The sequence below is a fragment of the Nothobranchius furzeri genome, chromosome 16 (genome assembly GCF_043380555.1).
Source record: "Nothobranchius furzeri strain GRZ-AD chromosome 16, NfurGRZ-RIMD1, whole genome shotgun sequence".
NCBI lineage: Eukaryota > Metazoa > Chordata > Actinopteri > Cyprinodontiformes > Nothobranchiidae > Nothobranchius > Nothobranchius furzeri.
In genome coordinates this window covers 34923223-34939170 of record NC_091756.1, presented here as the reverse complement: position 1 = coordinate 34939170, position 15948 = coordinate 34923223, and the positions used below count along the sequence as shown (strand labels likewise).

General features: G+C 43.4%; 1 protein-coding gene across 2 annotated transcripts; it reads left to right on the top strand.

Moving 5' to 3' along the window:
* Positions 1 to 3537: 3537 nt before the first annotated feature.
* On the top strand, positions 3538 to 15838 carry LOC107387942 (transforming growth factor beta-1-induced transcript 1 protein). 2 transcript variants are annotated; one of them, XM_015963221.3, is made up of 12 exons: positions 3538 to 3682; positions 7649 to 7699; positions 7902 to 8050; positions 8685 to 8740; positions 10077 to 10213; positions 10280 to 10355; positions 10588 to 10672; positions 11158 to 11391; positions 11462 to 11635; positions 11723 to 11804; positions 11940 to 12088; positions 15346 to 15838. In XM_015963221.3, exons 1-12 carry the CDS (start codon positions 3670 to 3672, stop codon positions 15610 to 15612), a joined length of 1473 nt encoding a protein of 490 aa, XP_015818707.3. In that variant the 5' UTR covers positions 3538 to 3669; the 3' UTR covers positions 15613 to 15838. The 2 variants fall into 2 exon arrangements, with proteins under 2 accessions (XP_015818707.3, XP_054605696.2); XM_054749721.2 differs by lacking the exon at positions 7649 to 7699.
* Positions 15839 to 15948: the final 110 nt, after the last annotated feature.

The window sequence follows — 15948 nt, the reverse complement described above, 5'->3', positions numbered from 1 at the left end:
GCTAACCGGCATGCATGGCGCGCCGATAACCGGTGATCGAATCTGCGCAGAACTGGCTTATCTCGAACACGGCCACTATCAGCAAGACACTCCCCGCTGTCTCCTCGCTGCTAATTTTTTTAACAGCCTTTCTGTGAGCGGGTGCAAGCCAAGATGAGACCATTAATGCAAATTCACAGTGTGACATCACAGTGTGAGGATTTTTCAGATCCAAGCATTTTGCAGAAGTTAACACAGGAGATAGCTGTGGAAGACTCAGTGACAGATTATAATGAGAAATGAGAGTTTTTCAGGCAACCACACCTTTAAATTGTAAATACGTTGGTGTCCTTGAGGCATATAAAGGAAGACAAATAGACATATGTCTTTTTTATCTAGAACACATTTAGCCTCTTGTCCAAAATGCTTGTCCAGTGCTGAAACAGGAGCTGAGGTATCAGCCTTTGAAGTTGAAATCAGAAATTAAATCCCACTGAGATACCGAGGTGAGACGAGTCTCTGGGCCTAACCTTTATTCCTGTTTGTGTTTTTAACACTGACAATTCAAACGTCGTGGTCACATGAGTGTCTAGGTGTGAGTTTCTGTGGAGGGGGAAGACGAATCAAGGCTGCTTTGTGAGAGATGAAATCCAACTTTGAACATTTGAGGTGGCTTTGTGGCTTCCTCCCTCTCTGGTCCTGATACTTCTAACCCATGTTTCAGCACTGAATCTTTTTGGATGAGAGACGAAACATCTTCGAGATCAGAGATGTCCAGTAGCCTTCTTTTAAAGCGTTCGTGATCATTTGTTTATTTCCAAGAGTCTCTTCTGCAAATGGTGGTTTTTTTATTCATAAGAAGTTTTCAGCTGTTTCTAAGTCAGCCTGAGTGATTCTGAATTATTCAGCAGATGAAAAGTGAAGCCATAAACTCCTGTTTACAGGTGCTGCCATGTCGTTTTAAGGATGAGGGAATGAAAGTTCTGCATAAACATAACAATGGTGTTTTATAAGCATCCAATAAATAATTACAGCTAAGGGGAAAACATACTATTTGAACACGAAGCAGCAAGATAGGAACCGCATTGAATATTCAGGAGTCAACATTAGAACGGTGGTTCCCAACCTTTTTTCATGAGGAACCCATTTCCTGTCCAAGACGAGCCAGGACCCCCAGCTCCTACCCACAGTTAAAAAGATTCATTACAAACTTTACACACACAGAGTTGTAGCTGTTATACAGATTTTTAAACACATTATTGGGGGTGTCATTGGATTTCATATATGTAATTTTTACAAATACAATCTAACCTAACAACCCCATGTGGGTCCCCATCAGGGGGTCACGGACCCCACGTTGAGAACTGATCTAGAAGAACCTAAAGGAAATGTATTTGTTGAGAGAATGACATCCCCATCTGTTTACAGACTTGAATCCTCGTCATGCCACTAGGGGGCGCTATACTTGTTAGAGCTACGTACAACTCACAGTACATGCTCCATTCAGATGTCTGATGCACCAGAATGAAGAGGAAATCGAATGTAAGTTACTTTATGATAGGATTTGTACAAATATCCATCTCTATGGTAACAGAGAAGGGTTGAGTTGGGTGGAAGGCAATATATTGTTGATATCTGAAGTAAGAGGTCAGGACAAGCTGGCTCTAGATTACAGAAACATAACAGCAGCAAATAACCATGTCCAACCATGTCTGCAGAACAATGTCTTTGGACCACAACAGGGACACACATTTTCTGCTAAAATTACTGAAACCATCTTGTGTGTGTGTGTGTGTGTGTGTGTGTGTGTGTATACATACATACATACATATATATATATATATTGCTCCTGAAAATAGAGTTTTAGGTATAATACTGCAGCTAAATAAATTACTCTTGCTTAACTGATACAGAGTATTTACTAAAGGTGTCCTAAACAAAACAGTATTGTGCTGTGTCTCGCCTTGCGCTATTCAGATTTGTAGCACACATTTAATTTACTGGTTGAGGTCATGAACGCACCATCTCAAGATCCAAACTTGCCTGAATTAGGGAATCTCTTGACATACAAACATCTATTTCTTTGCGCCAACAAACTCAAGTCCTAAATTGTGGATAACAGACCTCCTGTTGGTCAACTGCAGAGTTGGATACTGTAACCTTGGTCTTTTCCCCTGCATATTAAATCCAGTAATTAATTTGTACAGAGATGTGTTTGGAACAGGTAAAGCAACTTTGGCTAAATATTCATCTTAACCCGCCAACACGTGTCACTAAATTTAGGATTGGTATCAAATTCCATCGACTCATTTTTTTTTCAGCCCAAGGGCATTAAATCTGCATCACATAACTTTGAGAGTTATTTTGGTGTATTTCAGAGGTATTCAATTCTGGACCTGGAGGGCCAGTATCCAGCTTGTTTCAGTGGTTTCTCTGCTCCAGCACACTTCATTCGGTGGTCGAAACACCTGTGCAGCAGCTCATCAGGCTCTGCAGAAGCCTGCCAATCATCTGCTGATTTAAATCAGGTGTGTTGAAGCAGGGTTGAAATTAAAATGTGCCGGATTTGGAATACCCCTGTTTACTTCATATGCCTAGCCTCACAGCTCATTTAACGCTCCTGCAGTGTGTGTGTGTGTGAGACACCTGAGCCTAGTTTAAACCCCACAGCCTACCTGAGTATTGTTGCTGCCCATGTCCACCCCTTTGTGACCACATGGACCCATCTTCTGATGCTACTTTCAGCAGGACAATTCTCTGTGTCACAAACCTCAGATCATCTCTCCTGATTTCTACAGCGATGAGTTCCCTGAACTTCAAAGACCTCCACAGTCACCAGATCTCAGTCCAGTCCAGAATCTTTGGGATGTGGTGGATTCTCATATGGATGTGGCTGTGTGATGATGTCACGTCAGTCTGAACCACCAGAACCTCTGACTAATGTTGCCAACTCCTTGTTGGATCCATGAGTTAAAGAATTGAGATTTCTGGGGCAAAATAGGGTCCCAACCAGTACTAATGAAGAATGGTGAGTGTACACCGTCCTAAACACCCACCCTGTGGTACACACCTGGTCTCACCCATTAAATAATTCTCTAGTTTAGTAAAATCTATCAATATTTGATTTTTTTTATCTCAGCCCTCACTGTTTATATTGAGAATAATACTCAAACGTAACAGATTTAAAATAAAAGTTATCCTCTTGTTATCCAGAATGCAACGCATCATCACGTGATCCCAAGCCCTATGTCTCTTAAATCCGCCTCCCTCTGGACCGTCCCGTGAAGGACTCTAAATGTTTTAATACTTGCTCAACTCCACTAATCCATCATCGCTGCAGCAGCGGTCTCTCTGCTGAACTCACATCCTCCGAATCCTTAATTTTCTCTCCCAAATATGGAGCAGGAATGTCCACCGTGACGTCGTGCGTCAGGGGGGGATGCGGGGTTGTAACCACATAACTACGCCCTCTCCGGTCTGAAGTCCTGGTAGGCATTACACAGGAAGAGAGTTGGGAAAAAGAAACCTCCTCCTCCTCCTCCCCCTCGTCTTGGCGGATAACGGTGTCCAAGAAGTTATTGAGGAGCGACGCCGACGAAAGCCTGTCTGTCTGTCCGCCCGGACCCCAGCGCTCATTGATGCTTTCCTCTTCAGGTCCGAGAGAGGAAATCCGTCTGCTGTGATCCCATCATGGAGGATCTGGGTGAGTAAAACATCTGTTCTTCGCTCCATCTGCGGGACGACATGTCGGGATATCTGAAGGGATCAGTGGGAAGGGGCGGTGCGCCCCAACAGGAGGAAACGGGCTCTGTTGCTCCCGGTTGTTCCTCAGAGATCAGCACAAAGGAAAATCAGGAATAAAGAGTAGTTTCATTCAATAACAGGAGTTCACACAGCATGCAGATCCATCAGCCTGCTTGTTTGGGGTTTTATTGTTATTTGTGCAGAAATTGGACGCCCCCCCCCCCCCCACACACACACACACACACACACACACACACGCACACACATTTATTACTGTACATCTGACTGACCACCACTGAGTTTTATTCACGCACAGCCTGCAAATCCAACGCGTTGCAAATTAATTATCTTCATCAAAAACAATTCCTAGATACATACTGTTTATTGTCAGTATGGATTTTTCCTCTAATTAATACAGAAAAGGGAAAAAACGAGAAGCTGAATCTTTCTGTGTTACCGTGGCCGTGTTAGAAAGGCCCTGAAATAGCCCAAAGCAAACGCTGCTATTTGAGAAAAACCACAGAGTTCAAGGAAAATGGAAGACTTTTTACTCTGCTGCCCAGTCATTTTCTCTCTTTTCATATTTATAAAGTCCAGTTCAGAACAGAAAGGAATACAAGGACAAATGGCAAGATTTGGCCGACCACATCTGGGCACATCTGGATTGAATAGCAAGGAGTTTGGTGACTGGGTTGTATGGGGTCCAAGTTAAAAGTAAAAATCCTCTTAATTATGAATTATGTTAATAATTAATATTTCAGCCTGCAACATAAATTTAAAATGTTTATTTAGGAGTAAACGTTTAAAGCTGCAGGTTGAAATGAAAAAAGTTATAAAAGTAGTCGTTTTTAAGGATTAATAGGCCAGTATGTAAGTTCAGACGAAAATGTACCAAAATAAGAGCGGGTGAAAAGATGTCATGCTGTGATTAGACTGAATTCATAAACCCATGAATTATTTGTCAATGTTCCTGTATGAGTTTCCCATGGAAACTGAGAAATAGACCCACACAGTTTAACGATCTGTTTAACAGTTTAACCCTTTTAGAAGTAACACAAATCAGCGTATTATTGCCGCCACGGTGTGTCGTATGAATGCGCGGTGGCAGCATGGCGTTATGCCACCACGTTTGGTAGTAATATTACCAGAACGCAGGACTTGTGAATGCATATTACGCCTTAGAGGTGTCATGATCAGGTGGGGAGTTACTGCCGAGCTCTGGCCCTAAGTTTTGCTCTTGTAAACAGAATCAGCTGAGTTGATAAACTGGAGTGATGTGGAGCTCCAGGAGCTTCTCTCCGTTAAAGCTAGAGCTCAACTCACCAGAGACTGCACAGGGACTGTGGAGGACAGCCTTTCTTGGGAGTGGCTTGGTAAAAAAATGTAAGGATCATGGCTTCAGTCGCAATCAAAAGTAAGTTATGTCCAAGATAAACTGAAGTCCGTGGCAGCACAGAGACCGCCCCATACCCCCTTTATACCGCCATCACTTTATGTGTTGTAAAAAGGACACAATTGTGCCACATTACCACCACAGTCAGACCACTTATAAATGACGGAAGGCTCCTTGATGCCAGCATGGCGTTGCGGCTAATTGACGGCATTGTTTTCTAAAGGAGGCTAGGGTCGCCACACCTTGTTTTTGTTGTTGTTGTTGTTTGTTTTCAGGTTAACTTGTTTTGTTACTTGTCTGAATTTGCATGTTAGTTTATATAAAGGTGAAAACCCACAAATTAAAATGTAGTTTTCAAAATTTTTATTTAGATTCATACAATAACATTTGATTCTGAATTAAACGTAAAATATTTAGATTAAATTCTACTTATTCAGATCTTATTCTGACTATTCAGATTGAACTTTGAATTTGAAGATGCATTTTGAGAACTATTACTGTTCATTTTTTAACGTATTGCTTTTACAGTCAGTGCCCCATAGATTTGTGCTGTTGTTGAGCAGAAAGTTTGAAGCTTTTCAGTGAGCGAGGCCACTTGTTAGAGAGGCTCTTTTGGCCAAGACAAACAATTTAGCAGGCAGCTCTAAATATGGTCATGATTGCTATTAAGAGACGTTCAGCTCCTTATATGTGCAGTCCGTGTGTGTGTGTGTGTGTGTGTGTGTGTGTGTGTGTGTGTGTGTGTGTGTGTGTGTGTGTGTGTGTGTGTGTGTGTGTTTAAGACACGGAGACACAGCAGACAGGAGGGCATGCCGTTGTAGACTCTCAACACAGGGTCGTACCACAAGTGTGAATCATCAGGAGAAGAGATGACCGCAGAGCTCGTGGAAGACTGCTTGGATTCAGTTCCGTCTCTTGACATGAATTAGAAAACCATCTCCACAGGAGAGAAAGTGTGGTTGGTTAAAGTTACTTCATAACATCAGACCGAATCAGAGAAGCAGGGCTTTGAAAAAGAATCGGGAGTGCAGTTTTCAGGCCCAAGCTTGAGGAGAGAAACTGAAATGTAAATATCTGCTGTTCCGTCTCACAGCAAAGGATCGATGTGCGGTCATCAGATCAATTATTTCAAATGAGATGTTGTTCCTGCCGTTTTCAAGGTGTAAATTTGGTCTCTTCTTTGTTTTCATTTAAAATTAGACAGCTGTAGATGAAAAAAAACTCAGATGAAGTGATTGGTTTGGTGTTAAAACCAGATGTAGAAACGTAAAGCTCTGCAGTGTAGTCTCATTTATTTAACGTACAAGGGCGTGAAACACCTTATAAAAGTTGTTACAATCTTCAAAGGACTTTTCTTATTTCACCTTTACCTGACTACTATTGACAACTTCCTAACGATTGTTCTCCTGTGGTCTGTCAGACGGTTGTTTTATTTGGCTCGGCAGAAGTGCCGTAGAACAAATTCACGTATAAATGTTTTACTTCATCTGAAGAAAACAGAAAGGCACCAAATAAACGTGGACGCCTGCAGACTTTAGACAAGCTCGTCCCTTCTGCTGACGAAAGTCTTTTTACAAACGACATGCCTGGGATCCCTTTAAATGTAGGTCACATTGGAAAGAAAAATCTGTGGCTGCATAACTAATACATGTGATGGAGATGTAATCTAGACTTTTAAAGGTGCAGAAATAATAATTATTTAGTCTAATTCTGAACATTAATTTAAAATATCTTATCTGGCTTAGAATTTTTTTGGAACATCTGCTTAAAACGGACCTGTGGTATTACATTTTTGTTTTTAAAGTATTGTATAACAGTTTATGTAATCACACATTCATGTTGCTCATCATTAAAAAAACAGTTCACCTCTGGGTTTTCTTTGCATAAAATAATTATTTAATGTCTTTTAACGACCGTTTTGCTGGCTGAAGCTCAGCACTTTGACGAATCGTTTGATTTGCTGGAATCTTCTGTGCTCTCGTTGTTGTTGTCCTGCATGCAGCATGAACACTTTCCCACTTTTTTCAAAAACAATTCAGAAGATGCTGCTTGAGCATTTCCTGATCTATTATCCTTCAGTCAAAGAAGGAAAGTTTCTTTGATCCACAAACCACAATACCACCTCTACCGTGTGTCTGTGATAATGAGATAAGATCGTGTTCTTGATCCCAAAAAATAAAAGGCTTTTGGGTTCACCCACTCTGCTTTGTCTCTCGGCTGCATGTGGAGTCAGAGCTAATAGATGTCACCCAGCTGCAGAGACTAACACTTGAGTTCCTGGTCCTCTGAATGAGTGTGGGGGCGGCTGGTGGAGTGAGTTTGGATATCAGTTTCCAAACACTCTTCCTCCTCTGTTTCCTCCACGCTCTGCCATGTAGTGGATATAAAAGCAGAGATGAATGCATGTAGTTGGATTCCTGCCCGCTCTCCTTTCTGGCTGAATAATGTCTTGTTGTTTTTCATGTCATCTGCAGTGTCTGGGCTGACTTTCTGCAGCTGTATTTGTCACACAGGCTGTCTGTCTCTCCTCAGGTGTGCCTGAGCCACCTAACTACCCTCTCAGTCCTCGTATTGTTGTGTTTGGTACGTAACTGGATGCATGTTCCATCGTCCCTGCTTCTGATTCACTGGTTCCTGTGCTTCACCCAGACGTTTAGATGGTTTTTTGAATAAATGTCCTTGTTAGTGACTATAAATGTAGAAAATCAATATCTAATGGTTAGTTATCTTTAAATCCAATCACAAATCAAACTAAACTGCGGTTTAAACACTTTCCTTCTTTCAGATGCCCTTCTTGCTGATCTGGAGAACACCAGCTCTCCTCTACCACAGTGTCCTGTCTTGTTGACCTCTGACCCTCCACAAAATGCTGATGCCCCCTCCCAGGACCCGGCTCAGGCTCGACCACCACCTCCAGCCTATACACCACAGCAGGTAGATGCTCTGGGATGCATGAGCTGACTTAGGCCCTGTCCACACGTAGCCGGGGATCTGCCAAAACGTAGATATTTTTCTACGTTTTGGCCTGTCATCCACACGAAAACGGAGTTTTTTCACACGAAAACTGATCTTTTTTAAAACTCTGGCCAAAGTGAAGATCTGCGTTTTCTCCGTTTTGGGTGTCTGCGTGTGGACAGACAAAACCGGAGTTTTAAGGTCCGCAACGTCACTTTCCGTGACAAAAAAATGCTGACATCACGTGTGCGACCTGTGTTTACACTAGCCGACAGCATGGATGCCCTCAGAGCTGCGCTTGCTTTATCAATTGTCCAAGCGCTTTTTGCTTGTTTGTTTTTGCAAGCGGAATTACTGCTCCTTGTGGAAGACCACAGACGAAGGACGAGGTTAAGAACGGGGGAAGTACTGCCGCCTACAGGTCTAGCATGTTCTTAACAACGTATTTATCCGGGTACGTGTGGACAGAGTTTTTGTTTTAAACGAAGTGGTGTGGATGCAAGTTTTTGGAGGGGCGGATATTCGTTTAAAAAAAAACCCGGCTACGTGTGGACTAGGCCTTAGGTTTCTAAGTTTTATCAGTACTATACCATAATCTGTTTTTCTACCTCAGACTGTTTCTGCTGCTATGAAGTCCTCACAGAACTCCCATCCAGACAAACTATACAGGTAAAATATGTTGTTAAAGCCACAGTCTGTAATATTTTTACTTGTTTACCATTACATTCTGTGTATCCTGTTCACAAACTTGTCCGTTTTCCTTCATATTTCTCACCAGCATCTCATCTAAATATTTCTATTAGCCTGAAATTATACATTTATAATATACATAAACTGTGGTAGACACTCCATCGTCATGCGCCATCTTGAAATACCGTAACTGTTTAGGAACTTTCAAGGTATAATGCTCTGCATTTCACATCTTTGCTTTGCTTTTATCTCACATTTAAGTCGTATCAAAGATGTTTGAGAAAATATTTTGTGGACTCATGAGACCAAAGTAGACAATTCTGGAAGGTCTTTGTCACATGACATCTGGAGAAAAACTAATTCTGTCTTTTAGGGAAAAAAAACCCATCACGTCAACAGTCAAACATGGCGGTGGCAGTGTGATGGTCCGCAGATAGTGTCAGGTTTGATCTTGGAATGAACTGAGAGAGACAGGAACGCTGGTTCGTTTCTTAAAGGGAAACACGAATGTACAGGCGTTACAAGAAGAGTAAGAAGCTGTCTTACTGGTCAGATGACTGAAAGGTTGATGAGCGATGAAGCTCTGAACTTGTGGCATGGAGTAGATGAATCGATGACTGAGTGAGGAGTGGATGAGTTGACATCCGTCTATAGCGGAGCGTGATGGTAAATGGCCTGTATTTGATATAACGCCTTCTAGAGTCCTGGAACCCCCCAAGGCGCTTTACAACACAATCAGTCATTCACCCATCTGTTTGGATCGCTGGCTGTAATGCACATAACACACAAGCTTGCAATATAAAGAAGGACATTACCTGTCCCCCTCCAGCTCGGCTGTGTGACTGCACTAACCTGTCCTGTGTGACCCTCACCATGTAACCCTCATGTCCATGCTGTCTCTGGAGGAGCAGATAGGAGACAAGATCTCCTGTAACTTAAAATGAACCAAAGCTTCCTCCCAGTTTCTCTTTAAGCTGAATTTAACATCAGTTAATCATCATGAAACAAAAGAATAAAGTGGAACAAGAACTTCTATGCAAACTCCATGCAGAAAGATCCCTGGCCGGGAAGCGGACCCAGGACCTTCTTGCTGCAAGGCAACAGCTCTGCCAGCAGATGTGTTTCGCCTCTTTTTCTTAGAGTATGCAGTTTGTCCAAACCTGCCAGCAGCTGTCACTAATGGTTGCTGCAGAAGCACCTAGGCAGCATCTCAGCTCTGGAGAGAACTTTGACACTTGTATTTCCAGAACTTGGTGCTCCTTTCCTTCCAATTTGCAGCTCAGGATGTGCTGACTCTGTTTCATTCATCCCACAGCACCGTGTGCAAGCCGCGCTCCCCTCGCACGGCAGACCCTCCTCCTGCCTTCTCTTCCTCCTCGCTGCTGGGTGGAGGTCTGAACGAGCTGGATCACCTGCTACAGGAGCTCAATGCCACACAGTTCAACATCACAGGTGTGTGAGTGGCAGCCCTAGTTTCAGCTTCCGTGTTTGGTTTGATTGTGTTCTTTTTGTCATCAGATGAGATTCTGGCCCAGTTTCCTTCTTCTAAGAAAGATGAGAGGGACAAGATCAAGGAGAAGGCCTTGTCCTCCAGGTACCTTTTTTCAGACACCTTAGTCTTATGCGATTTAGTTATTTAAAAACAGGAAGGCTGTTTACGGTAGACTTAGGTGTCAAGATTAGATCAAACTTTCTGTTTTATTATTATTATTATTAAATGTGTGTGTGTGTGTGTGTGTGTGTGTGTGTGTGTGTGTGTGTGTGTGTGTGTGTGTGTGTGTGTGTGTGTGTGTGTGTGTGTGTGTGTGTGCGTGTGCGCGCTTCAGCTCTGCAAAGCCCTCAGCAACATCAGCCACCATGGAGCTGGACAAATTGATGGCGTCTCTGTCTGACTTCAGGGTCCAGAGTACAGTAAGTTACCCATCCTGGTGTGGTGGTTTTAGGAAAGCATGAGACTGACACTAACGTTTAACAAAAGAAGAAGTTAAGTAATAATTATAATATTTGATGTGAAGTTAAAGTGTTACGTCAGTTTCTTCATATGATGTTACGAGGCTTTTAGCCACAGCTGACATCTGCCGATGAAAATACAAAAGAGCTTTAGTCCTGTTGGGAGTTAGAAAATAACTATCAGAAGTCATTTGACATTTGTTTTATTTTGTAGGATTGGTTTGTTTTTGTTTTCATTTGTTTAATTTCCTTTTTCTTGGCTGATAATGCCCCAAAACTCCCAGAAAGGTCTAGAAATTGGAAATGGGCTTGGGATTTGAGTAAATACATATTTATTTTAAATCTACTATTTTTCACCCAGACGTCAAAGCCTCCATCTGCAGAGACCGGCGTGGCTCTTTAATGCAGTTTTATTACACGAGTGCCTTCATTTTGTTTTCTTCCAGCCAAGTTCTCCAGTCAGTCCAGTGGTGACTGAGTCGCAGCAACCCGCCGTCCCATCATCGCATCAACCACCCACTGTCCCACAGCAGCTGTCCAATGTCACATCACAGCAACCCACATCTGGAGGCTCACTGGACAGCATGCTGGGTCTTCTCCAATCAGATTTGAGCCGACAAGGCGTTCAAACCTCCTCCAAAGGAAACTGTTCAGCCTGTCAAAAGCCAGTTGTAGGACAGGTGAGCGTGTCCCCACCTACACTGTCCACTGATGTCCCTCTCCAGCTGATATGTCTGTTTGCCTGTGCAGGTGGTGACGGCTCTGGGGAAGGTGTGGCACCCGGAGCACTTTGTGTGCACCGAGTGTGAGACGGAGTTGGGCAGTCGCAACTTCTTTGAGAAAGACGGGCGGCCGTACTGTGAGCCGGACTACTTCGCCCTGTTCTCCCCTCACTGCGCTCACTGCAGTAAACCCATACTGAACGTGAGACACTCAGACAAGACGTTGTCTCTCTCTGATGGACTAGTATCTTCTTCTGATCTCCACTTTTTTGCTGTTTTTGATGTTTAGAAAATGGTCACTGCCCTCGACAAGAACTGGCACCCCGAGTGCTTCTGCTGCATAAAGTGCAGCCGAACTTTTGGAGACGAAGGTAACATGAGATTGGTAATCCACCGGTGGAACAAAGATAAAGATCATGCAGAACCTCAGACAGTTTTGTTCTACTGAAAATACAATTGAAATCTCAAGCTGTTGTGTGTTGTTTTGTTTTCGTTTATCTCTGCAGGTTTCCATGACCGTGAGGGCCTGCAGTACTGTCAGCAATGCTTCTTGACTCTGTTTGCCTCTCGCTGCCAAGGCTGCAACCAGCCGATTCTGGAAAACTACATCTCAGCTCTGAACTCCCTCTGGCACCCACAGTGCTTCGTTTGTAGGGTGAGTTTGTCGTTTATTCCGCCACCATTCATTAGGATCAGGCAGGTGGGAGATGTTTAGATTTATTTTAATCTCACTAATGGTCGAACACACCAGTATCAGCTGACGAATGTGAGAATTCTCAGGTTTCCCTTCACTGTTTTGGTGGGTAATTAAAGGTGCATTATGTAAAAATGAAATAAAAATGATATCCTGTGGTAAAATTTGGTTACTGCAACCACTTTTAACAACTCTGAAGCTTTTTGCCGGCCATCGTTAAAGTACAGTTGTCTGTGCTGCAGTATTAGCTCGCAGGAGACACGGCACCCCCACACTCACTGATGGTAAACAGTTTTGAAAGGAGAAAAACTGACAATCTGCACAGCCAGCTTTACCCCTCCATACCACACCACACCACACCACACCATATGAAATTTATTTATATGGCGTATGAGAGCTGATCAAAGCACCTCCCAACATAAAAACAAAAACATACAATTGCCGATATAACAGACAGAATACAGCAAACAGATAAAAAGCCGATAAAGGCAAATAAAACCAGCAAAAATAAGAAAAGATTAAAGGTATTAAATATGTTTCAGTATAACCTTCCATCTAAAATGACTGAAACATTAGACCTTTGGAATATTCTCACTAATATTCTCGCTATACTTGTACATATTGCGCCTTTAAAGGAGATGTCCGGATGATTTATTTTATCTGATGGCATCATTTAGTGGCAGACAAGCATATCACACTAAGACGTTATTTTCGCTACCATATTTACAGTCGAAAGCAACACCTCTCGCTCACGAACGTGCTCCACTAGCCAACAAAACAGAGCAAAAACACATTGTTTTACAATTTATATGCTCAAGTTATATTGGGCATTCATATGTTTATATTTTAAAGACTTAACTTGTCCATGAGAAAGTCACCAACTCTGTATCAACCGAGGTGCGTCCTTAAACCCAGTCCTGGCACATCTCCACTGACTCCCCGTCCCTTTTCGTGTACGTTTTAAGATATTGATGTTTGTTTTTAAAGCTTTACATGACCTAGCACCTCTCTATTTATCCAACCTGCTCACCCCCTATGTACCTATGTGCATGTTGAGGTCAGCTGATCTCCTGCTTCTCTGCACTCCCCAAATGTGCAACAAAACACGGGGTGAACGTGCGTTTGCCCATGCTTCCCCCATGCTCTGGAACTCACTGCCTGTTACAGTTAGGCAGGCATCCTCTTTGGCTGTTTTCAAGTCTCGTTTAAAGACCCACTATTATGACTTCAGACATTGAGTCATTTCATTGTTTTATTGTTTTTATTGTTGTGTTTTTTCTACTGTTCTTATTGTTTTTACTTGCTATTGATGCCTTGTTTAGATCCTTATTGCTTTTGTCTTTTGCTGTTTTAATCCTGCCTGTTCAGCACTTTGGTCAGCTCTCACACTGTACTTGAAATTGTGCTATAGAAATAAAGTTGGTATGGTAAACACTCGAGCATGCTCTGTGATTGACGTCTGTAAGTAAGCGGTATTCTAACACTATTGGTTAGTGCTGACCAATGCTCAGTTCAAATTGCATGGAGCTCTATGGGACGGGGGCGGGCTTAGCAGAAAGAAAATTATGTATTTCCTACATTATATCACAGTACATGATAAGACAATCACTTCCTGAAAGGGAAAAAAACACGCCAGAGCTGTTTTTCCACAACACATTCTCACTCCCTGCGTGTCAAGAACAAACGCTTGGTCAGCCACCCTCCGCGTCAGACCCCTGATGCCAAAAGTGCCCTTTTTCATCACTTATGTGCGAAAAGGGGTTTTACCCTTTTCTGACTGCAGATCCCAATGCAGCATAAAACTGACGCGATGGGATGTCCGTAGCCAGGGCACCAAACAAGCTCATTGTACCTTACCCTAACCTTATCCTCTTGTTAGCTAACCTTCCCCTCACCCCTATCCTAACCTTAACCATCCTGCTAGCTAACACATTAGTGATGTGTCGGTCGCTCTAAAAGCCGGCTCTATGAAGTGAACGGCGGGAGCCGCCTCGTCATTGGTCGGGTTTGGACCGAGGCAACGCGAGGGGCAGGTTTCAACTACCAAGGTGGAGGTTAAAAGTAGAGGGTATTTGTAACATCCCCCTCGCCAGATGGTATGTTCCAACGTTCCCCTTGGGCGGCAAATCCGAAAATTCACAGTCAGAACGCATGGGAAACAAACGCTTGATCACAGTGAGAGTAACGTTTTAGGTAGCAAGAGGGTTAAGGTTAGGATGAGGGTGAGGGGAAGGTTATAAATAGCAAAACGTTAAGGTTTACGTCAAATCAATCAAATCAATCAAAGATACTTTATTGGTCCCAGAGGGAAATTGGAGTTTCAGTACACACAATTCAGAGATCAGACATACATGGGCAAGACACATGACAAGAATTGGTGACTTTGGTCATTCGCAACCCTGAGTCGCGCTACCTTAATAGAGATAAGAGGGTTACATGAAGATTGGTTCAGGTGGAGGGGAAAAAAAGCACTTCAGAGTTACCCTCCACCGGGAGGGCAGCTTTGCTCTGCAAAAAAACCCACCTCAAACACATATGCAACAGACTTCAGACATTACACAACATAAGTGTCCACTAGGTGGGGTGGTGGGTTGGGACTATCCCTACTTCAGTTCCTGCAGCCACCATAGAAGCAGCACAAGTCACCTCAGTGGGGGGGGGGGGGGGGGGGGGCATTGAGGGTTGGAGGGTTGCAGTGACCCTGGAACGTTTCAGCGGCCTTCCCGCAGTCCCGCCCAGGCTGGGATAGGTGTGGTTAAATGAGCTGGTTCGGTGCCTCATCAGCAGACATCCCATCGCGTCAGTTTTACGCTGCATTGGAATCTGCAGGGAGAAAGGGGAAAAATCCCTTTTCGCACATAAGTGACGAAAAAGGGCACTTTTGGCGTCAGGGGTCTGACGCGGATGGTGGCTGACCAAGCCTTTGTTTTTGACGCGCTGGGAGTGAGAATGTGTTGATTTCCACTGAGATCGACTCACAAGGCATTTGATTATACAACCACTGCAAATATGTTGAAAAATAACTAGCAAACTTGGTGTTTGAAAAAGTTATGCAAAAACCTCGTAAAGTCCGAAAGCTCGACTCTAAATGAGTTCAGATGTTTTTTATTTGCTTTGTGTCTCTTTATTTCTAGCTCATGAGTCACACTTACCTTTCAGTGAAATAGGCAGAAAAAAAATTAAATAGAAAAAATAAACGAGTGTTTGTCTTTCTTCAGGAGTGCTACAGCCCCTTTGTGAATGGCAGCTTCTTTGAGCATGAGGGGAAGCCGCTCTGCGAGGCGCACTACCACCAGTCCCGCGGCACCATGTGCCAGGCCTGCCAGCAGCCCATCCTGGGCCGCTGTGTCACCGCCATGGGGGCCAAGTTCCACCCCCACCACCTTGTGTGCCACTTCTGCCTGAAGCCCTTGAGCAAAGGCTGCTTCAAGGAGCAGGAGAACAAACCCTACTGCCACCCTTGTTTCATCAAACTCTTTGGTTGAAGGCGCCACTGGAGAGTAGATCTTCCTCATCATTGGCTGTGAGGATGAGGAAGGAGCAGGGCTGTGATGGTTTTATGATGAATGTCAACAAATGAAGGACATTAAGAACAATCAAACATGTTGTTGTTTTGAACATTTGTGTTAAACACACACACACACACACACACACACACACACACACACACACACACACACACACACACACACACACACACACACACACACACACACACACACACACACACACACACACACACACACACACACAGAACATTACGCCCAGTCACAAAATGATGCCAAAAACTTTCTCGTGTGTAAATATTTGTGATCTTAATT

Coding starts and splice junctions, on each gene's coding strand:
- LOC107387942 (XM_015963221.3), top strand. Junction 10,356..10,587: donor GAGAAGGCCTTGTCCTCCAG/GTACCTTTTTTC, acceptor TGCGCGCTTCAG/CTCTGCAAAGCCCTCAGCAA. Junction 11,636..11,722: donor GCAGTAAACCCATACTGAAC/GTGAGACACTCA, acceptor TTTGATGTTTAG/AAAATGGTCACTGCCCTCGA.